Consider the following 22,395-nt stretch of genomic DNA (forward strand, 5'->3'; position numbering starts at 1 on the left):
GCGAGGAGTTGAGGATTAAACTCCAAGTCATAGGGACATCACGATATACAGGCATATTAACTTACAAGGAATAGAGTAAGGAAAAATCGGTATCATTTCTATTCATTTATTTACAAACGACTAAAAAATAAAAAAAAACGTGTGGATCCTGTAGGTTTTACGTATAATTTACCAAAAAAATAAATGTATGTAGAGGGACTATTTATCTCATACTCATTTATTCTCATACTTATTCATTCTTATGTCCATACCACGTAAGTAACAAGTTCTAAAAAGAGAATCCTAGTACTAATGAGTAAGGATATTTCGTAATTCGTATTAGTTGAGAATCAAATGAAATCATCACTGAATTCCACATATCATCTTCGGATTCAGCTCCTAAGTTAACTAGGTCATCTAAGACCATTATATGGGGACTCACGACCCCTCCTTTATGGTATGCAATTCTAGGATTAGAACTTTGCTCTAAAATACTAAATAACTTTGCTCTAAAATACTCGACTGAATTACACATTTAAAGGCCCTTGAATTACACTACACTGGTGTGCTCCCGATAGCTCCTCATTTTTTTTTAGAACTCTAGAGAATAACATGCATGCCCGGTCACGCCCAATTGATTTGGAGGAATTGCCTGACGTGAACCTCAATAAGTCACCTTATTTTTTTAGGGTAATGATAGTTAGGGATATCAAAATTTTAAACCAAACTTTGTAAACAATATAACAATTGTTGATGATTGATTTATTACTTAAGTATTAATTAACGCACTTAATTTTTATTAATGACACATCATATGATTTGCAAATTTAATTTAAAATTTTGAATTAACTAGCATTATTCTATTTTTTTACCAACTTGAGGCACAAATAGAGACAAACATATCACTTTCTGTTTTTAAAAATAAGTCATAAACGAGGGGAGTAGCTGTCAACATCTTCAGTTTCTGGCAACCTAATTTTGCTAACGAGTTCACACTTCACATGCAATGCACCTGATTTCAAGTCAGTTGAGGTCGAGCTGGGTCAAATATTCATCGATCCTTTCAGAAACGTACACTTGTAGTTGTTTCACCACATCCAAAATTTTCAAGGCAACCTTTACTAGTGATTTGACTTTTAGGATAATCAAAAACCATATTTGATAAAAATTGACATTTCCAAATTATTAATTGGTAATTACAGTACTACTACTCTCTTGAATGAAATTTTATTATACTTTTCACACTTGCATGTATCAAATGGATTTCCTGCATTCACACTCTGTCTCGGGGTTTCATGGTTAAGTTGCTTTTCGACTTTTGCTTCAGTTGCTTTTCGGCTTTTGCTTCCAGTTGTTTAAGAGACCATAAACACATGAAATTGATCATTGTGCCCTAGTAATTAATCCAGAAACGGAGATAATCAACTTCGTTACGAGTTCAAATCAATGTAAATTAGCAAGTAATTATCACAAGATTTGTTTAACCGGTCAACGTGCATGAGTCTCCGACTCTATGATAATTGAGTGGTGTGTATATACACTAAATATTTTAAAGAAAAATTTGTGTGGGGGTCACTGGACAATGATAAGTAGCACTACCATCCATTCAAAACGTGTCACTTAGTAAGTATTATCTACAATATTTATTGTAGTTTAATATTTAATTTTTTCTTAATAGATTTTTCTACTAAATAATTACACCTCCCATTTTTTTTCCTCAATTCCTCCTTTCCTTTTTCTCGTCAAATTTTCTTCCAAGCCGCGTATCGCCTCTTTTCTTTGAAAAATCTGAAGAAAATAAGAACCCACCTTCTCTCACTTTTCATATCATGGAATCAACCGATTTTGTCCTTTTTTTTCAATTAAGTATAGAAAAAGTTCATATAAAGTAAGGTGTGGTTGATTGTCTTGTCTAAGGCTGACTGTACCTAGTGCTTTGCATATAAGGATTGTCTAATCTTCCACTTCTGGTGCCCTTTTGCGCTTTTCTGTTTTGTGTGGTCACAGTTAAGCCACGTCAATATTTTATATTATTTTTTATAGAGATAATAAGATAAAAATAAATAGTAATATAAAATGTTAACGTGGCTTAACTGTGACCACACAAACAAAAGAGCACGAAAGGGCACCGGAAGTTGAAGGGCAGACAATCCTTGTCTGCGCTTTGCTTGGTTAGTCGTTGCTTTGGAAAACGGTTCAGAAGTAGCTCTTATAAAAGGGATCCTAATACACAAATCTTTTTTTTTTTTTTTTTTTTTCTAATAAATGAGCTATCGATAATTATAGCAAAAAACATGGGGTATTTATGCGACTGGTGTCCTTCTTTTGATCCTACGAAAAGGGAGAAGCTCCTCAACAAACTACTGAATAGTAGGGAAGGGGGATTTTATCATATGAACTTGGCTTGATTAACACACAAATATCTAATATCCAACAAAGATGATACAAATTGAATCTACCATTTTTAAATGGTAATTCCTCATAATTTGCTGTACAGAAATTCAAACCCCATAAGAAGAGATAAAGATGCTTCCATGATTCTATTGGTTCATTCAAAATGTATGTAGGCGATGGTTTTATAGGATGGTTGATTTTCTCAATCACAACACGGTTGATGGTTTCTTTGGTTCTAAAGTGAAATCTTTTTTTTTTCTCCTAATGATGCATATATTTCTGAAGAAATGCAAGGAAAGGAGTGGGGCAAGCTGAGAAGGAAAGGAAAATTATATAAAATATGGTAAAAATTATATTTAAAGCTTACCACGTGGCAAGTTTTGAATGGATTGTAATGTTACTCAGCATCGTTCAGCGGTAAACCAAGCTCCACACAAGTTTTTCTTTCCCCCAACCAAAATCAAATGTTAATTAGCACCTAGCAGTCAAACATTCAAGTTGCAATATAAAAACACGACGGAAAATATGTATATGGTTTAATTTTAACTATTCCCATATATTCACACTTAATCCCTTAATACTTTATTTTGTCTCAAATTATGTATGTACTCATCCTGTGTGTCTTATACATTTTATTTTATCAATTGAGTTGAAGAATACATTAGGTTCAGACGTGGTAGGAGCTTTTTGGTTTCATAGCCAATTTTTACATTTGAGATCTGAAACAACAAAAATCACAATGGCACGAAAAACCAGAAAACCTCGCCAATAGGGTGAAACCAAATATTGAATAAGAGAATTATTGAACCAAATACAAGATTCATCATATAAATGTCCTGAGAAAGCTAAGCCATCATCAACTATATTTACTTTCTGAAAAATATGCCGGATAAATAACGATGATATGATCCATTCAATACCAAACGGGAAGAAAATAATCATCTAGCAAGAACTCATTGATCCATAACTGCATGCAACACACTTGGGTTATGTCGACTGCTACAAACGGTTAACTGATCTTAAAAGGACCACGTGAAAATTAATTGAAAAAGCTATGGAGATATGAACAGATAAAAAGTCTAAGGTTGGTTGAAAGTTGGAAGGTACTCTAAGCTAGCACACAAGTGCCCGACAATTTCAAAACCGTGTTGTGCCTTTCTGATCATTTCATGCGTGTGTAAGCTGTGGCTTTCTTGAAATCTTGATCAGTCAACATATTGACAAACAAGACCAAACCAAACCTAATTAAGCAGCTTTATATAAAAATTTAAAACTAGCTACTCTATCCTCTATAGTAATTCTTTGGTATATTTATAATATAGTTATGTGACATTAGTTCACTTATTTTTTATTTTTTATTAATACACTTTAGCAATAAAACATGTTTATATTGTGTAATTTTATTACAACACGTAAAATAATAAATCACGCAACTTATATTTCATGTAGCCATAAAAATTTCTCCATATTTACAACTAGTTACAAGGAAGGAGTGCTAAACATGCCGACTTATATATATATATCTTATCTAGAAAAGTGGGAGCCTTGACCTTGACCATAAGAATTTCAAGACCGACAAGGCAACATGGCTTTTATAGCCTTTTCCTGTTTACTCCTTCATCGCCATCTCTCTACATAAAATATCAATTTCTAGACAGATAAATCATGAAGTGACAAATCTTAAGAAAATACCTTGAATGTCTTCGCTCTCTCTTCTTGCTATTTCCTCCCTCTTTCCTTTCCTGCAGCATATTCTTATTGATAGTATTGTCTTTGCCCTCCTCATAGCTGTAGCTATATATATGCATTGCACAGCGCCTGAGTCCTGAAAATTCAGAAAGATTATTTGCTCTACTACTTCCAAGCCTTTTTATCTTCATCAACAATGGACTCAACGTGGGTGAACACTTCTCTCGGCCTTAATCTTGTTCCGTTATGCAGTGCCGATGATCATCAAGCTCCTGCCACTGTAAGTAGTATTATGAATTCAAGCTTTTTGTTGTTGTTGTTGTTGCTGTTGTTAATATCATTCTTTGATGCCTTGTTTCTGGGTTTGACCTAATTTTCTTGGTAAATAAGTTATACGTGTACATATTGGAACGTCTACTTAATCTCCAAATTAATCTGCTTTGAAATCAGATGCAACACGAGCTTGAACGGGATTATGCTCAATTCCAAGGGAATAACGCATTGGTGAAAGAAGAGGTGAGTTAAATTTGTTCTACGTGTTATATATAGAATGAAACTAAATGAAACTATGGGGACAGATTTTGCACATCCTTTTACCTTAGGCATAACCCTATTAATTTTGACCATTAATTTCTCTTTAATTAATTTGTTCAATCCAATAATTAGAAAAAGAGAGATTGAGGGAGGTGAGAAAACGTGTGTAGAAATCATTTTCCTAACACTATTTGTCACCATTAATTAATGACGAAACTAATTAAATTGGTCTTCTAAATTTGATCATGTTGTAGCAGGTAGCTAGTCATCATGATGTGTGGGCTGAAGAGTTGAATAGGATAAGTGTGGAGAACAAGAAGCTGACTGAGACGCTAACTGCCCTCTGCGAGAATTACAACTCTTTGCAATCCCATCTGAGAGAATTGATGATCACCAAGCAGCAGCAAAACAACTCATCTGATATTTATAGGAAGCGAAAGGCAGGCAGTGAAGACTACAACAACGTGATTGGATTAATTAGTCCCGGGACTAATACTGACACCAGCTCCATCAGTGATGATCAAGAGTACTCATGCAAGAGGCCAAAGGAGCACACCAACTTAAAGATTTCTAGGGTATATGTTCGCACCGATGCATCCGATACACGCCTGGTAAGTCCTATTCATCAAATTAACCCTATCCCACTGCTCCACTGCATCACTTGAGATTTCTAGGGTTGTTTTTCTTCATATACTATGGACTTCCATTAAAAATTTATTTGATTTTGATTTAATGCAGATTGTGAAGGATGGATACCAATGGAGAAAATATGGTCAGAAGGTCACAAGAGATAACCCGTCACCTAGGGCTTACTACAAGTGTTCCTTTGCCCCAAGTTGCCCTGTTAAAAAGAAGGTATATATTAATTCATTACTTGAACCCCAATCTTCCTTCTTACCAATATATATGAACTTCCAGAGAGAAAAAAGAAAGTGAGATTTCTTCTTTGGATACAACTATATTGTATTTGGGGTGTGGGATTTGGCGACACGACAAGGTAGCTATATATATATGGGAGTTAAACCTCAAACTTTTCACTTACAAAGTAAAAAGAACTACTAGAGATCATAGTATTAGTTCAAAATATGAGATTATATACTGATATTCTTACTAAAATCTCAGGTGCAAAAAAGTGCTGAAAATCCATGCGTACTGGTAGCTACATATGAAGGAGAACACAACCACATGCACCCTGAAAGCCGAGCTGAAATTACACTAATAGCCCCAGTATCTCCAAATCAGAACCAGCAGCTTATTACTAGTACTCCACTTTCCGTTTCACCATCCATGGCAAAGAGATCTGCACCTCCAACTTTTTCACTGTGACATTAACCGGATAAGTCCCAATACTACTATGTGCCCCCAAGAAACTGAAGCTGCGGCGTTCCAACAGTTTTTGATACAACAAATGGCTTCTTCCTTGACCAAAGATCCCAATTTCACATCTGCTCTTGCTGCTGCCATTTCAGGAAGAATTTCAGACCACTCATGATCCGAAAATGGTGAAAAGTGAAAAACCCTAATTAGAGTTACCTTGTTATCACTTGGGGAGAGAGAGAGAGAGAGAGTCATGTGGTTTCCCCCTTTTATTTTTTATTTACATCACATATTATTTGAGAGTTTTAATTAAAGTGTAAGGATGTAAATAGTTACCAATTATTCACTCACATGTATGCAATTAGTATGAGAATCTGAAGAGTCATCGCATATCAAGAAGTTAACGAATCTTGCATAGACTTATAATCCAGTTCCAATTGGTTAGGCGCGTGAGGATTTGAAGAGTTGTTCTTAAAGTTAATGCACCTAGTAGGGGCAACTCCTCACATATGACAAATTGGTTTTCGAAAACCTCAACTTCCTTAAGTGCTCTAAATATGTATTGTTCGTCACATATGGATATAGTTAACTTCCAGATAAGTTGATCAAGACTTCTATTGAAGCACACTTGTACTAAGTAGTGTATGGATTCTTTACACATATTGGGTTGGAATTGCAAACATTTAAAGAAAGAATATATATCAACGATGATTCAACATGTAGGGGATTCGCTTGTGGGAATAATTAATGTCACAAACAAAGATCAACAGAAATCAAACAGAAATTGCAAAGAAAAATACAGAAATCCAAATTATAAGATTTTATATGGAACGACTTGAAGGTGCTGGTTGTATCAGGAAAAAAAAAAGTTTAATAATATTAAGGCCGGAATATTGGACAAAACGAATTCAAAGCAACCATATTAATAAGTTCATCACTTGGAGTAGCTTATCGGAATATGAAAACAGTACATGATCAACGTCGTGGACAGGATAGGATAAAAAATGGACAAGAAAATAATGGGCTTAAAAAATTGGGAGTTTTAACAAAAAGTTTGCGGTACTGTTAATTTTAACGAAAAATCACATTTTTACGCTAAAAAGTCAATTCTGGTACTATTCACTTTACCCTTTATTTTATCTTTATTGTTAAAACTCAAAGTTTTCAAACCCCTTTCATTAATTTTCCTTAAAAAATTTCTAGAAAAGTTTAACTAGTGGAATATATAGTCGTGCGTGATGCAGCCGTATAAATTGACTAATTAAAGAACTACTGCGCACTCTTCAATTTTTATTTTTTATATAACAAAATAAAATAGAAATGCTAAGAAGACTCTTTAAAAGTTAGACATTTTATGAATTCTCTATCACCTCACAATTTAACGTTAATTTCAGTGTCAACATTATAAAATGTTGTGCAAAAAAATGAGGTAATAGAGCGTTCATGGAAAGCCTCACTTTTGAGATAGTCTCTTTAACATTTCTCTAAAATTCAACATGTAATTAATACCGCTAATTGTTTTGGTTTTTTTTCTTTCGAACTTAGAATACAAAAGTCAATGCGCTTAATTAACCGATTGCTACTAGCCCTTTTGTAATCAATCAATTAGCAAGGTAGGAAAGTCTTTGGAGTGTAATTAATGATATGTGTCTCGTATTGGCGTCTAGGTCTTATTTATTTATGACCAGAGAAAGTCTTCACACGTGAAAATGATTTGCAGTTTGCAGTGGCGCTTTTCTGTAGTAACTGGGGACGAGCACCTGTCCCAACTCTCCCAAGTGGTCGTTTGGCACTAGCTAGTACGTACCCCACTAGCATGTGATATGATATTTTTCTCAAAGGATAAAGAAAAAATATTTGTTTTATAGCACAAAGATGTGAATCATGTGATCGTCATACCATTACTCTTGTTTATGTAAATAATTAAACAAATAACATTGGCATATATAATGAGTATTCGAGCTTAATGGAAAGAGGATGATTTTGTTACTGCATACTCTTGCCCAATTATGAGTAATGTGTTGATTTACTCTATATGTATATTTCGATATTTTTTTGTTTGTTTATTTCTTCAGTTAAAAAATTAAAATAAACAAATAATATTTATAAAAAAAATTAACGTATGAAAATCACTTTTTAAAATAGAGCACTAAATTAGTAATAAAGTTAATTAGTGACCGGGTGAATATATTACAAGAACGAATTATAAGTAGATATATATGAGAAATTATATATTTTTTTCGCTTGTATCATCACGAGTTATAAAATAAATAAAAGAATATGAAAAAAAATATAATTTTTTAGACTTATATTCTAACATATAAAATACCGTTAATATTTCATACTTTTAAGAAAGTATCTCGAGATATATGGTAAAGGAAGAGGGAAGAGAGTCGCGCGGTGAAGTGGGTGGTACCGTGGTGGGGAAGTTTCGTACATGGACTGGTCCCTGGCCAGCTTCTCCTTTGTAGGTTAATTTGTCCCTTTCGTCTGTGTACGTTTAGACTTCGACGACCATTGACCTATGAATATGTGAAAAAACAACGACTTTTGGGTTTCTCTGAGGTGGCATGCTGCAACCTTACCATGTTCCCATTGCCACTTAGCAAATATTACTCTTCTTCCAATTCCATTTTTAATTACCACAACGATTAGCTAGCCATATGAAAGTAAATTTTAATTAATCAGGGTAAATAATTAGGGGATTAGAGAAGACTCGTTTAAAATTAATGAAAACTATTTTCCAAGATGTTTTATGTAGTGTTAAGTTGAAATATACAGTCAAAGACGTTCATGAGCTTGACATGGCCCTTACAATCTACATATATGAGATCTCCCTGAGATGGAAAAGCTCTTTGCCTTCTGCCATTAACATCAAAAAAAGAAACCATGGATGATAGGTTCTTGTTTCAAGCCTATTGCGAGAAAGAAAACTTTGATGCCTACATGTTATATGTATATTTTTTTTCTCTTTTAATTGGTAAAATACAACCAAAACTCTAAGGAAATTAAATTCCAAATATAACATCATCAATTCACCAAAATTTGGGTTCGTAACCGTTGCTGCCAACTAGCTTTTAATTTGGTCGTATTTTTCTTTCTAAAGTTTGAATCTTCATTTCTGTTGATAAAAAGATACGTTTTTAAAAGTCTTCGAAAAAGGTTGTTAGAAGATGAATATATAAACAAAATGCACATTTAAATAATAGAATCATTTTTATGGTAATTAGGTGCTTACAACAATAATACGTTTACACCCTAAAAGCAAATCTAAACAAGCCACGTTTCTTTTTCTTTCCTTGTTTTATAAGCAGAGCGTCAAGATTCTCGAACAAACATATTGGACCCCATCGCCAGGCCAAAAAGAAACATTCGCAGCACTACTTACGTACGACGTCTCCAATGTGCTGACGTTGCAGGTTACGTGTTTTATCAGAACGTCACTCGTGATCATTTCATACATATTTTTCCAACACACGGATTTGATTTCAATATTATTCAATTTAAATTCTCCTCATATGTTCAGCCAGGACGGCAATTAAAGCCATTAACACCTGCGTTGAATCAATTGTGAAATTTCCTTCAATTTAACGGATAAGATTCAAGACCTATATATATATGTGTGTGTGTGTGTGTAGGTTAAGGATCTTTGGTTATATACCCGTCTGCAGATAGCATATTGTGTTCCTTCCCAGCTAGCAGAACAGTCTAGTTAATTATATCAGCAACCTGCAGGCTTTTGAATCTTTACATCAACTTATCTGTATCTATAAACATGGATGCTCGTACGCCTAACAAACAAAAGGTAATGAATTTGATTTTATATTAGTGTTCTTCATTTCTGGGTAATAACCGAGCGAATAAAACCTTGAACCCCGGACATAGTGATTTTCACACACTCGTCTTTATTTATAGTCATCGAATTGAATAAATCAAGCAAAATCAACAACCAGAATTAAAAGAGTGTGTGAAAATCATGTATCTGCGTTATTTATTTTGTAAGCCTAACAAGCATAATCTTAACTCATTTACCCACGGACTTTCATCCATGCTTCGCACGACCAGGGTTGAATAATTATGATAATTTGAATGATTTTGCCTTTGTATTATTGTTGATGATCATGATCAGGTTGTGGATAGTGTTCAAGAAGACTTACAACGTTTGAGGAATGAGAATGCAACCCTAAGATTCCTGCTTCAAGCTATGACCACCAGATGCTCTATACTTGAGCAGAAGCACCACCAACACCATCAAATGCATATCCAACAACAACCGTGTGATCATCAGCAAATGCTCAACAGTGCGATTACGAGCAAGAGACCGAGAACTGATGATCATTGCGATCAGTTTCCGGCATCCCACCATAAGACATCACAGTTCCTTGTAAAAACCGACTCTAAAGACAACAGCCTGGTAAGTCAAGTCCTCCCTTTATATATAATATTGAAAATTATATATAAACCTAAAAGCATTAGGGTTCATTTATTAATATTAATTGTGATTTTGTGAATTCAATTGGACTAAATTATAGATTGTGAAAGATGGATATCAATGGAGGAAATATGGACAGAAGGTCACCAAAGACAACCCTTCATCCCCTCGAGCTTATTTCAGGTGTTCCTTCGCTCCTCGATGCCCTGTCAAAAAGAAGGTACCAATAAACGATTCATTTGTCCAAAGAATTTAAGATTTTTATTGATTTATGTACTAATCACACAGACACAAACACACACTTCAGTAAACACAAGGCAATTACAAATAAATCCACTAATATTTTGTTCTTTAAGCTAAACTTGTTTATCCTGTGTTTTCCGCTGCGTCAATTTTAGGTACAGAGATCCATGGAGGATAACTCCTTCCTCATGGTGACATACGAAGGAGAGCACAACCACGACACCATTAATGATTCACTACTATTTGGACAATTTGCATGTTCAGTAGCTGCCGGTGCTGATCTTAAGAACATTATTATGCCCATTAGTGTTCCTTCAAGTAGTATCGAGCCTCATAATGACGTGATTAATATAAGTCCCTCTCCGCCGGAGCCTGTAACCCTTGATCTTAATCTCTCGGGCTCGACTAATCAAGAAAATGGAGGATTAGGAAGCCCTCAAAGCATGAATTGCGACAGAAGAGTTGAGGATTTCATTGCTTCGTTAACCAAGGATCCCAATTTCACACAGGCTTTAGCTGCGGCAGTTGCACGCTCGATTACAGGACCTGCAGACAGACCAAATTAATAACCGATTAGGATCGTAATCCATGGATTAATGATGATTTATGTAATTATCGTCGTAGACTGTAGTACTTTCTCAAAAATGAGGAAATGAATGAGAATGAGAACGATCGTTCGTTTAAGTTTTACTTAACCTGTCATGTCCATTAACGAAAACCTAGTACTGTCAAGTGTCAAGTACATGAGGAGGATTGAAGTTTTTGATGAACTAAGGCATAATTAAAGTTGGTCTCTCCTAATCATCTCATGACGTGAAGAGCACATAATAAGTGATTATGACATGATTAAATTGATTCAGATAACTCTTTATATTTAATAGGAATGATATGAAAGTTTTTTATCGAACTTAAAGGTAGAGCATGAATTACTCATTAAGAAATTTATCATTTTCAACACAAAAATCTGATAAATAAGATTGTAAATAAAAAACTGTCAAACTCCCGAGACATAAAGGAACTCTGCCAAATTCAGCTACTCAAATCTTTAATTCAGGCTTTTGGGGCAAAAATGCCATAAACAAATTACTGTTTTTAAAGACTTTTCCACCTCCAGTACACAAAATTATAATCAATTAGCCGCCACATTTTTCTGCGTTGAATTTGATTGGCCGTCCTTCCACAATCAGCAGGTTTTAAGGTTTACATCTTTTAAGGTTTACAAGCAAATGACAACGTGATAGAAAGGATTGTAAAAGATAAGTTTTCTAATTTGTTTTGATCCATTTAAAATGAAAAATCGCTCACTCCTTCTTTTCGACTTACACGGTATTTTATGAGTTACGCACTTCAATTCAGTCATAATCATTAAACGAAGCATTAATATCAAAAGAGTTGTAGCTCAAGTTGTTGAACATACTCATTCACTCGAAGTCCTATCTTCAAATTTACAATTCTCGAGAACCTCAAACTTAAACACGTGTGCACAGAATGACATCAGAGTGGGAACGTCATGCAAAATTGGATTAGGGTGTTGATTATATCACACTATTAACCATGGTTACCATGTCATTTCCCATTTAGTTGAATAATGGTACGGGTGGCAACCTAAAGTTGTGGACCACAAACGCAGTTGACTAGAGCATCAAGACAAAGACCAACACCTACCCAAAAAAGCATGGCTCTGGTTGTTGTCCTTTCCTCCATACCAAGAGCCGTTGGGAGAGCAAATGGCAGTTCTCGATTATGCTCAGGTGTATCTTATTCATCGAATTTTCTACCGTTACATCTAATAAAAAGAAACCCCAACACGTAAGTTATGTTAAAGCATACTACACTTTTTGTCATTCACATAGCCCTTTTCTCAATTTTTATTTATTATATTGCCTTTTTCTATTCTCTTGTATCAAAGATTTACATCCCTACAACTAAAACAAAATATACATAAGAAATAACACAGCTAAAATTAGTGACGGGAAAATCCGAAAAGGAAACCTAAAAGGCTAGCTACTGCGGTATATTTATACAGCAAAAATTCTTCAGTCGTATCGTACTAGTGGCTTGTCGAACCGGACTCCGTAAGCCCTCCAGCATCTCTGCTCCAGAAAACATTAAACCGTGTCAACAAAAACAAAGAAATCACAAGAGACTGATCAGAAGTTCCTAAAACAAAATTAGAGCACGAAATGGGCTTACTACTTAAGGTGGATCTCTGCCTTCTGTATACCACCAGCTTTACTTTAAAACGATGAGGAAAACATTCTTCTGCACGTCACTAGAATCGGATGTCCCAGTCGTATTAGTGTTCTTGATCCTTTGAACCGATTTCATCCGTGGAGTGAAGAAATATGTCCACTGGAGAACAGCTTTGGTTGCTGAAGGGAATATGGTAATATATATCACTATGACTTAATGTTGGCACTCTTAAACTGAGTCCGTATCAAGCGCTCGGACCCCTTTTTGGAAAGATTTCCCGCTTTCATCTTCTCGTTTTCTGCCTCCTTGAGTGCTTTCTTCTTTTCAAATTCAAGCTGCTTACAGTTTTCCCCGTGTGCTCGGACAAACAACCTCACAAAGTTGAGCAGTGTAGATACAACTGCATGACAAATTTCAAAACTCAATTAGAAAATGCGATAATGCAGTTGAAGAGTAAATATTGTCAGAGAAATCACATTACTTCATTCTTAGCATCTAGTAAGAGGATCAATAAACAGTTTGCATGTTCCAAAGAATGCTCGACACTCAACGCAGAGGGTATAGACCAGGACTACTTCTGAATCATCAGAGAGTATTTATGGATGATAGAATTACTTATGATTCGTAGAGAACCAGAAGCACAACAAAGTTGGAAATAATGTACCTTGCTCAAATGGGCAACGAGCAGGATCTTCCCCAAAATAAAGAGCCAACGCATCTGCGTTTCTCCCCTGAAGACAACCGCATTGAAAGTAAGTTTAACAATGGTTTCTTAGATGTCACAAGCAAACCCAACAGTTTAACAAAAGTTGATACATACCACACTAGAATAAAGGGACGCCAACGACCTCACTTCAGCTTCAGCATGACCGAGGAACTCCTTTAGTGTCTGAAATTTCTCAGCAGATAAAATAAATTAGCATCAAAATAGATTTACAAGAAACAGGATGAAATCACAAGCAACAAATGATCTTAGTAAAACAACTTGAATGAGAGGCAGTTGATGAACTTTGCTATCAGTGGTCAAGTGTTTATTATCAAAACCTTTAGGATGTTCATTTATGATGGTCTATAAATTTTACATGTGAGCCAATTATGTCATCTAATTTAGTTTCTTCAAGCCAAATATGCCCAAAACTTTATGCATGTCACCTTGCAAAACGTTTCTGACACAGGACCATCATTTTCTGAGGCAGTCAACTCTTGCACAACCTTCTCTAGCCCTTTACTAATGGCTTGCATTTCCTCTGCCAAATATTTCAATTGTACCTACATCATAATTAAAATTTAGCCCAGTCACACCAAATGTATAAGTGTTCACTGTACCTACAAGAATAACGAGAAAAAAGAGAGATTATACCTTTGTTGAAGCCTCCAAACTTACAAGGTCTTTTGGAAAATCAAGAAGTTCTGGGAGCTTTTCCGCAAGCACCTGCAGTTTGTTGGAGATGAATAGAATTGTCAAAGTTCAAAATTCTACACTTACAGAACAACTCTATAAGAGTTTGGGACTTAATCAAATAAATGTTTTCTATATGCTTAAACTTCTCCAGCTCAAAATGCACAAAGGGAAGGAGAAGAAGTTCCACAAAAGATTAAAACAATGGACTAAGGGGCGTAAAGAAATCACCTTACAGAGGTAATGCATGAGAGTCATCTTGCTATTCCGGGCTCGTGTATCAGTGAGCTTAAGTAGACTATCCAATCGAAATCCGATAGCAGAACCTACAGGTATAATTAAAAAAAAAACCTAACTGCAGCACAAAGAAAGAATACAAGATACTGGAGCTTCTAGTAAAAAGATTAAGAACAAAATAATCACCACAAAACAAGGAATGCAGTAGTCAATGAATGCAGTGATTCACCACATGTTCAAACAATATACATCATGATGATGTATTAACACAAAATGGTAACCAACAAAATCCACTCACCTCTTGCGGTCCCATGATTCAGGGCATTACCCAAAGAAAGAATGGTTTGCATGATCCTTTTCAGCTTTTCCGAACTTCTGATCTGATAAGCACATTAGTGGAAATTGATTAAGAGGTGAATATTGCAACCACAAATGAAAACATACATACTAAAAATTGAAAACTGCTTGCCTCATCAGCCACTGAATTGATGGTGTTCAAATTCTTTCTGAGGTCAGAAACCTGACAAATTGCAACACCATAGACAAGTGAATAACACGAAGCACAACAGAAACAGAGAGCATTGGGAATAAATTGATTAGAAATACAGTCCCCTCACCTGGGTGTGGAATTGTATTTTAAATGAGAAAACTCTGAGCTTGGGCTCTACCCGTGGCACTTTCATTAATTCAAGGAAAAACTGTCATGAAGTGCACAAAGCAATTAATTAAAGCATAAAATGTAGAGAGAGACACTGGGGGATGGGTGAAGAAGAGTTAGGATGCTTATCAAAGTGATTTCTCCCAAATAGTTCAATACTAATACAAAACTAAGACTCTAAATAGAAAGAGCAGCTTAAGAGTTATGCAGTTGACACCAAAATATATTTTATTTCAGCTGAACGATAAGCAACAGCAAGCTATGCATATTATTAAAATGCACAGAACTATAAATTATTAAGTCAGCACTTGCCTTGCTGTCAACAAAATGAATTCTCAATTGAAAAGAAAGTAGATGTAAGGGAAAGAGGGAAAACGTGAAATCCACTCACCTGTTCACATTTTCCCAAGTTTTCCTTGTCTCCATTGTAACCCTGAGCACCAAAGCATGATTTGTTACTCAGAAAACAGAAGCCTTATATACTATTGTAAGCAATTTCAAGTAAAAAGTAACAAGGGCGTATTTATAGAACCTCCAAGAGTGGCATGGAGCAGAAGATTACAACTAGATATAAGTACCTTGAGTAATTCCATCTCTTCTTTTGTTGGACAAAATTTTATGAGGTTCTCAACCTGATCAATATCTAATGCAGAATCGTCCAAGGCAAGCACTGAACTCTGAAAGATGTCGGTTGAAAAGGAACAAATTAGAAAAGCTACATTAAAGTAGGAACTTTTGTACTAAGATCATTGCACCCAACATCCAAAAATCAGAACAAAAGTTGATATCATGCATCTTTTCAGCAAAGAAACAGCCACTACTTAGTTGCTAGTATGTGAAGTTTTGAATTGTAACATTAATCAGCATTTAACTCTCATCTATTTGTTTACAGAACCACAGACTCAACTCAAACTGTTGAGAATATACAAGAAAACGTGTGCATTTAGATTTAGCTTACCGTCAAATCAGGCAAAGGAATTTTAACTTTAGTAAGCATTATTTCACAATTATATGCCCGCCTTAGCTCAATCTGCAAGAACCAGTAAATTTCTCATTAGAACTGAGGTGGCAAAGGAAGACTATATTCAATTAATTCAATAAAACAAAATAAGGTACAATAGCCAACGCGCTAGATAGATCCTCACTTCAAGCCAGTTAACTAGCAATAACATATTTACCAGATTTTTTCCAAAATGCAAAAAAATGACAAAAAGGAGAGCTCCTGCGAGCAATATAGACTTTGACCAAGCACAATTGCTATTGGTTCTGTACATACTATGAAGTTCCACTTTGCACATACTGCTGAATTAATAATTTGCTCCATTATATACAAGTTACATCAAAAGTCTCCTTGAGGGACCAGGTGAGGAACATTACTGATGTAAGCTAGGTCAGGGAAGCCCACCCTGTATTAACAGATCGACACAACTCTAGTTACCCACAAATGAAGTAAAACCAGTATGCAATGCAAATTACCAGCTGAACTTTTTCAGATTTGGGTCCTTTGGTACGACCACCAGATTTTCCTCCTGTATTCCCATGGTCTGAATTTGTACTAGCCGCAGAAAAAAGACTCTCAAGTTCTTTCATGTCAAACTCTGGAGGCCTGGAGCAGAGTAAACAGATTCAGAATAGGGTGCAAACTGTACGAATTTATAAAAACTAATAAATTATTTACAGAAGTGGCATACTTGGTTGCTTCATCAGCTTTTTGTGCTTCAGCCCATAAGCTTCCGTGCATCGCTCTTGTTAATTTTAGCCAATGATATGGCTTCAGATTGGCCTTTTTGGGTTGAGGCTGATTTCTGGAACGTGGACTCATTAGGCCCCGTCCCTTCAGACTAAACGGAACTCCACAAGGTGGTCCAGGAATTGAAGGAATATTACCGTTACTATCGCTGGAGTTGGATGTGGGTGAACCACCAGACTTTGATACACCATTAGGAAGAGGAGGAGGTGGAACAGGTGGCACAGGTGCAGCATTCTGGGATAAGGATTCCTTTGGTGCCAAAGCTGGAGGAGGGGGCAGTGGTGGAGCAGAAGGTGTTACATTCGAAGTTGAGGCAGGGCCTGGACGTAGAGGAGGTGGAGGAGGTGGAGGGGGAGGGGAAGCTGCAATGGAGGGGGCCTTGACTGTGGATGATGGTGGTCTTCCTGAAAAAGGAGGTGGAGGAGGGGGAGATGGGGTTGTAACTGAGTTCTTGACAGAGGATGACATTCCCTGGAAGGAAGGGGGAGGTGGAGGGGGAGTGGGCGGTGAGACTGAGTCCTTGAGAGAGGTTGATGGTCCTGGAAAGGATGAAGGAGGAGGAGCAAGGGGAGCTGAACTTGAGTTCTTGAGAGAGGATGATGGAGATTCCTCCAAGAAAGAACGGAGCAGAGGAAGAGGAGGGGGAGATGAAATTAGAATTTTGACAAAGAGAGATGGAGATGACCCTGAAAAAGATGGGGGTGGAGGAGGGGGAGGGGGCGCTGAAATTAAGTTCTTGACCGGGGAAGATGGAGATGGCCCTGAAAAATGAGGTGCAGGGGGAGGAGGAATTGAAACTGTGCCCTTGCTATCAGAGGATGAAGATGTCACTAACTGATTACGAGTTGGAGGTGGAGGTGGAGGTGGACGGTGGAGAGGAAAAGATGCTGACTGACCTCTACCCTGTAATGTAGTTTTAGTATGTTCGGTAAGCAAATACTCTGGGGAATTTGAAGCTTGTTGTGGAAGTTCTGGTGGCAGAGGAGAAGGTGGAGTAGCAACAGAAATCTTTTCTACAGTTGCATGCCCAGAAAATTGCAACGAGGAAGGTGGTGGTGCAGGAAAAGACAACTTACCAGGCTGCAGAGGTTTAGGTAGAGACCTTAGAGTTAAATCAGGAGCTGATGGGGCAAGTGATACGGGAGATACAGTTTCAGGCTGTCGGATTTCTTCTTCCTTATGATCCTGCAACAGAGCTGTAATGCCGAGGGCTGAGGGTGCACTTTGATATCTTGATATTGGCACAGGCGATCCTTGCAAGGAATTACAATATGAAACTGGTGCAGATAGGGAACCTTGACGTGCATGCTGAGATATGATTTTAGAATGGATAGGGCGTAGGAGAGCAGCTTGTAGGTCTTGGGGTTCAATCTTTTTTCTGATTATACCGCTGTCTAGAGACGGTTGAATGTTGGAGATAGATAGTTTCCCAAGAGCCATATATGGTGGACTCTGGATACTATTTTCTGATGCCTTTGGTTCTGTTTTACGGCATTCGGGAAGTGATTCTACCAGCAAGTTCGCTGTCTCTGTAGCATGAGCAAAAGCAGTACCATGTTTCCCCTGAGCCACAGATACGGTACTCTTGATAGCAGTTGCTGATGAGTTCATTTCTGATTTAATAATATTTTCTGTTGCCTTTGGTTCTAATTTAACTCTTCCAGGAAGTGATTCTACCAATAAGTTGCCTGCCTCTGTGGTATGAGCAGAAGCACCATCATGCTTCCCCTGAGCCACAGATGTGAGACTCCGGACATCATTTTCTATTGATTTAACTTCTGAACTAAGTGTTTCAGGAATTGATTCCACCAAAAAGCTCCCTGTCTCTGTAGTATAACCAGAAGCACTATCATGTTTCCCCTGAGGCATGAATGTGAGACTCTTGATATCATTTTCTGATGACTTCACTTCTGATTTAAGTATTTCAGGAGTTGATTGCAGCAACAAGCTGCCTGTTTCTATGTTATGCAAAGAAGTACTATCCAGTTTATGAGGAGCACCTGACGAGGCAATCTTCTGGAGTACATGTGTTACATCTGACTTTGGATCTAGCCAACCCACGCTGCTAAACATCTCCTGAACCTTTGCAAAAGCTTCCACAGGAAGGCCATCTTTCTCCTCCATACCAGGCAAATCAATATCTATAAGAGAAGAAGCAGCATCCATCTCCGAGAAAAGAACCTTCATCCAGATAAAATTATTAACAGTTGTGATAATGATTTAATTTGCTCCTGAAAATGAGGTTGAAATTTCACTAAACAAAAAGATAAAGGAGAACGCAAAGGGTAGATGAGTACCTCTGCTCTGAAATCCTTGGGAAATTGATCCTTAACATTCCATAAGATGTCTATGTCCTCACGATTAAGCATCAAAATATTGGACCTTATAAAGGCCGTATTGAACATGATCCGGAACAGCATCTCTTCGCGTTCCAGATCGCTATCCAGACTAATACACTCTAGAACCACATCACCTTGGATATGGCAATGTATATCAATTTTAACTAGTTCACAATCTGCCTGCACCAAGAAGTTAAGAATTAAAATGAAGTTCAAGGCAAAGCATCAACATATAGATAAATGAAACCATGATATGCAAATATCCTACTTAAGCTAATAGGACACAAGAACAGACTTCCAGCAACTTCCAATAGTACAATTAAGAACTTAAGAGTACAATTGTGGGAAGAGTAAACGATCCAAGCACACGAGAACAAATTACCAACAAAAAACTCTTTCTTGTTCAGGAAGAGAAAACTACAATCTACAATTACCAAAGGAAAAAACATATAAATGAGAGTAAAATGACTTAAACCACCTGCTTGTAATGTCGTACTAGTTTGCTCCTTTTTGGTGTTGAGAATAAAACTTTAGGAGTTCTATCAGCAGCCATAAAAGGGTCCTGTCCATATATTCTAAATATTGGACGGCAACCTCCCTCTCTGTCCATATTAGGAATGAATCTAATGATGATGCAGTCCAACGTAAGCGCCCTATCCAGTGGAGGCCATTCTGATCCCACATTTCTTCTTGTTATATACTGCAAATACCTCAGTTGTGAAGGCATTGGATTCAATGGTGACATTAACTGCAAAAGTTCCCTAGGTGCTTGCTTGTAAATCATGTCCAACGTCTTGTGCTCCTCAGTGTACTGCTTCCTGTAAATCAAGAGTGCAGCCAGCATGAATGCCAATACCAACCACCCACCTCGTTCACAATGCATCAAGAGCACATTCTGTTGCCCGAGTGAAAGCCAGCTTTCACTTGATCTCAGGCAGTGGTGGATCGCTTCCATTGTAAGAAGTGGGCAACCTTCATAGTGGCGAGGATAGTCCATTACTGTCATGTCATGCTCAGACAATATGTTGGAAAGCAAGCTTTGGTGTTCTCCATCTCGAAGGTTAAAGACCATGAATGAAGCATCAGGAAACTGGTCACGCAGTTGACCTGCTATGCCTCCTATGTAGACTTTATATTCATCTTCCTCCATAATGTCGGTGGTAAAACAGCAATCAAAAACTACATGTGCAGAGAAACAATTACCAACATGTAAATACATGTAGTTTAAATTCTTCTGCAGCGTAAGTGCATAACTACAGACAGAACTCGTGAACAAACCAGCAAATACAAAACAAATTGTTTCCTTCTGAAACATTCATCAGCGTTCAACTGTTGAAGGATATGCATATAAGCATGTATATACAGAGCATAAAAAATGGATAAATTCCACATTAGTGCACACATTGTATTGAGCAAAATTTGTATATCACCGCACCAAAATAAAAAATTTCATAATTTGTGACTGAGTGGAAATGAAGTACTGACTTTAGATTCATTTCTTCTATCAACTTTAGAGTTAAATGCCAGTAAAAAAGTGTCCGGCATGTGCCCACAAATCAACCCTGAACCCAATTCCCAGGACATAGTAACGGAGCCTCCCCAAAGTTTGTATCGGTCAAACTAGTGCAGTTCCATTCATGCATATTCTGTCCAACTAATGCAGTTAACTTCATTCTTAGGAATCCCAAAAGACACAGTAAATATGCATCTCCAAATATAGACATCTTCAAATTGCAAACAAGCAGCTCTTAGTTGAGATTCTAATAACAAAACACGAAAAAACGAACATAAAGAACGAAAAGTCCCAGTAACACCAACCACATTCAAGCATTACGCAAATTTAACAAACATCATCTTCAATAAACCAAATTTGAAAGAAATTAAAGCCCAGAAAAGCATACCATAAACGCTCTCAGATATCTCCAAAAGCCCGTCCGGCGGCTTCCGGTAGAAGAACTTCCTAAACAACGCCATTGTTCCTCAAGATCCGAAAACACCCCACGAAAAACCAACTCCCAAAACCCCTCCAATTCAACCCGCATTGCTCCGAAACGTAAAACCCATCTCAGCTCGAATACCCAACTCACGAAATCCCCAGAGGAATTAAATAACCAGGCCCCATGAGAGAGAGAGAGAGAGAGAGAGAGAGAGAGTGAATGTTGAGGAACCAGAAGGAATGGATTTTGCTGGGTTTCTACGGAAAGTGCTTCTGAGAGACTTAGCTTTCACATTCACACACTTATTTGTTGTGTGTATCAGAGAGAGAGAGAGAGACTTAGCCTTCAATCAACAATGGGGTATCTTCTTCCTACGTTGTATTAGAAAAAATGTAGAGAGAGAAAGAGAGAAAGATGAGAGAGAAAGAGAGAGGGGGATCTGGGGTTTGTCTCTGTCTCTGTTTGCGTCTAACGGGTTTAGGAGAGAGAAAGGATGGAATTAGAAAAGAATGATGATTATGATGTGTCTGTCTTTGAATTTTATTTCTTTTCTGTTTTTTTTCTTCTGACTTTTTAAATAATTATTTTGCTTGCTTTGGTGGCACATCATCGCACGTGTGTTGTCATGAACTAATAAAACTATGAAATGACGACGCAAGTCATATTGCTGGTCGCAGCTTTGTAACAAACAACGGTCCTTCATGCCTTAAAATTTTCCTTCAGAATGCAGTTATAACATACTTCTTTTAAATTTATATATTAAATAAAGTCGTACACCCAACACTGCCTAATTTGTGAACTCCTACACAACACGTGAAATTAGCTATCTCCCTCAACAAAACCCTAGCCGGCTACCTCTATCGCCGCCGGCCTCTGGCTATGGCTGGGGGGCCGGTGGTGGTAGCTTCCCTCCTAGTCTTTTCTCCCTTCCTCTTCCCCCATTTTTTCTCCTTTTTCCCATCCCAGCCTTCCCCCCTTTACACAACTTCCTTTCCTCTAACACCACACGACTTCTCCTTTCTGGCCTTCACCTACCTCATCTCCCTTCCCTTGCTTCTCTCCCACCATTTTGTGTGTAGCATTCCTCGAATTTATGCCTTGGATCTAGGCCATGCCCCTTTCAATATTTTTTTTTTTTTTTTGGTTTGGCATTGGCTTTTCTTGATGTGGGGTGGATTCGGGCTGCAGGTGGGTTGGATCCACCTTCGTCAACTCTTTTACGGGGTGGTATCACCTTCCTCGTCTGGTTCTGGTGGCTACACTGAAGTGTGCACTTAGATTTGGCGGCTTGGCT

General features: G+C 37.2%; 3 protein-coding genes across 4 annotated transcripts; 2 read left to right on the top strand and 1 right to left on the bottom strand.

Moving 5' to 3' along the window:
- Window positions 1-4,035: 4,035 nt before the first annotated feature.
- Window positions 4,036-6,321, top strand: LOC103953663 (probable WRKY transcription factor 40). The gene is given in 6 exon segments (XM_018648983.2): window positions 4,036-4,342; window positions 4,513-4,578; window positions 4,851-5,207; window positions 5,335-5,451; window positions 5,719-5,916; window positions 5,918-6,321. Coding segments are annotated over 6 exon segments (993 nt in total). The 5' UTR covers window positions 4,036-4,258; the 3' UTR covers window positions 6,089-6,321.
- Window positions 6,322-9,439: 3,118 nt separating this feature from the next.
- LOC103953687 (WRKY transcription factor 18) lies at window positions 9,440-11,278 on the top strand. Its single transcript, XM_009365459.3, has 4 exons — window positions 9,440-9,718; window positions 10,043-10,327; window positions 10,446-10,565; window positions 10,744-11,278. The coding sequence occupies exons 1-4, from the start codon at window positions 9,689-9,691 to the stop codon at window positions 11,152-11,154; spliced, it is 846 nt and encodes a 281-aa protein (XP_009363734.2). The 5' UTR covers window positions 9,440-9,688; the 3' UTR covers window positions 11,155-11,278.
- A 1,124-nt stretch (window positions 11,279-12,402) lies between these two features.
- Window positions 12,403-21,431, bottom strand: LOC103953696 (formin-like protein 18). 2 transcript variants are annotated; one of them, XM_009365471.3, is made up of 18 exons: window positions 21,066-21,431; window positions 19,643-20,343; window positions 19,123-19,344; window positions 16,767-19,006; window positions 16,552-16,681; window positions 16,034-16,105; window positions 15,654-15,752; window positions 15,467-15,508; window positions 15,035-15,115; window positions 14,887-14,937; window positions 14,716-14,797; window positions 14,412-14,506; window positions 14,142-14,213; window positions 13,934-14,050; window positions 13,602-13,670; window positions 13,446-13,512; window positions 12,782-13,181; window positions 12,403-12,681 (listed from the first exon to the last, which is right to left on the bottom strand). In XM_009365471.3, exons 1-17 carry the CDS (start codon window positions 21,136-21,138, stop codon window positions 12,988-12,990), a joined length of 4,407 nt encoding a protein of 1,468 aa, XP_009363746.2. In that variant the 5' UTR covers window positions 21,139-21,431; the 3' UTR covers window positions 12,403-12,681; window positions 12,782-12,987. The 2 variants fall into 2 exon arrangements, with proteins under 2 accessions (XP_009363746.2, XP_048434693.1); XM_048578736.1 differs by lacking the exon at window positions 21,066-21,431 and having other exon boundaries at window positions 19,123-19,340; window positions 19,643-19,784.
- Window positions 21,432-22,395: the final 964 nt, after the last annotated feature.

This window comes from the organism of the source record quoted next, unplaced genomic scaffold (genome assembly GCF_019419815.1).
Source record: "Pyrus x bretschneideri cultivar Hongxiangsu unplaced genomic scaffold, Pyrus_bretschneideri_v1 Contig1, whole genome shotgun sequence".
Classification (NCBI taxonomy): Eukaryota; Viridiplantae; Streptophyta; class Magnoliopsida; order Rosales; family Rosaceae; genus Pyrus; species Pyrus x bretschneideri.

Excerpts from the sequence above, each read along its gene's own strand:
- LOC103953687 (XM_009365459.3), top strand. The coding sequence starts at position 9,689 with ATGGATGCTCGTACGCCTAACAAACAAAAG. Across the intron at positions 9,719-10,042 it reads GTACGCCTAACAAACAAAAG|GTTGTGGATAGTGTTCAAGA; the intron begins GTAATGAATTTG and ends GATCATGATCAG. Across the intron at positions 10,566-10,743 it reads GATGCCCTGTCAAAAAGAAG|GTACAGAGATCCATGGAGGA; the intron begins GTACCAATAAAC and ends CGTCAATTTTAG.
- LOC103953696 (XM_009365471.3), bottom strand. The coding sequence starts at position 21,138 with ATGGCGTTGTTTAGGAAGTTCTTCTACCGGAAGCCGCCGGACGGGCTT. Across the intron at positions 20,344-21,065 it reads GATATCTGAGAGCGTTTATG|TTTTTGATTGCTGTTTTACC; the intron begins GTATGCTTTTCT and ends CTGCACATGTAG. Across the intron at positions 15,116-15,466 it reads ACTTGGGAAAATGTGAACAG|TTTTTCCTTGAATTAATGAA; the intron begins GTGAGTGGATTT and ends ACTTCATGACAG.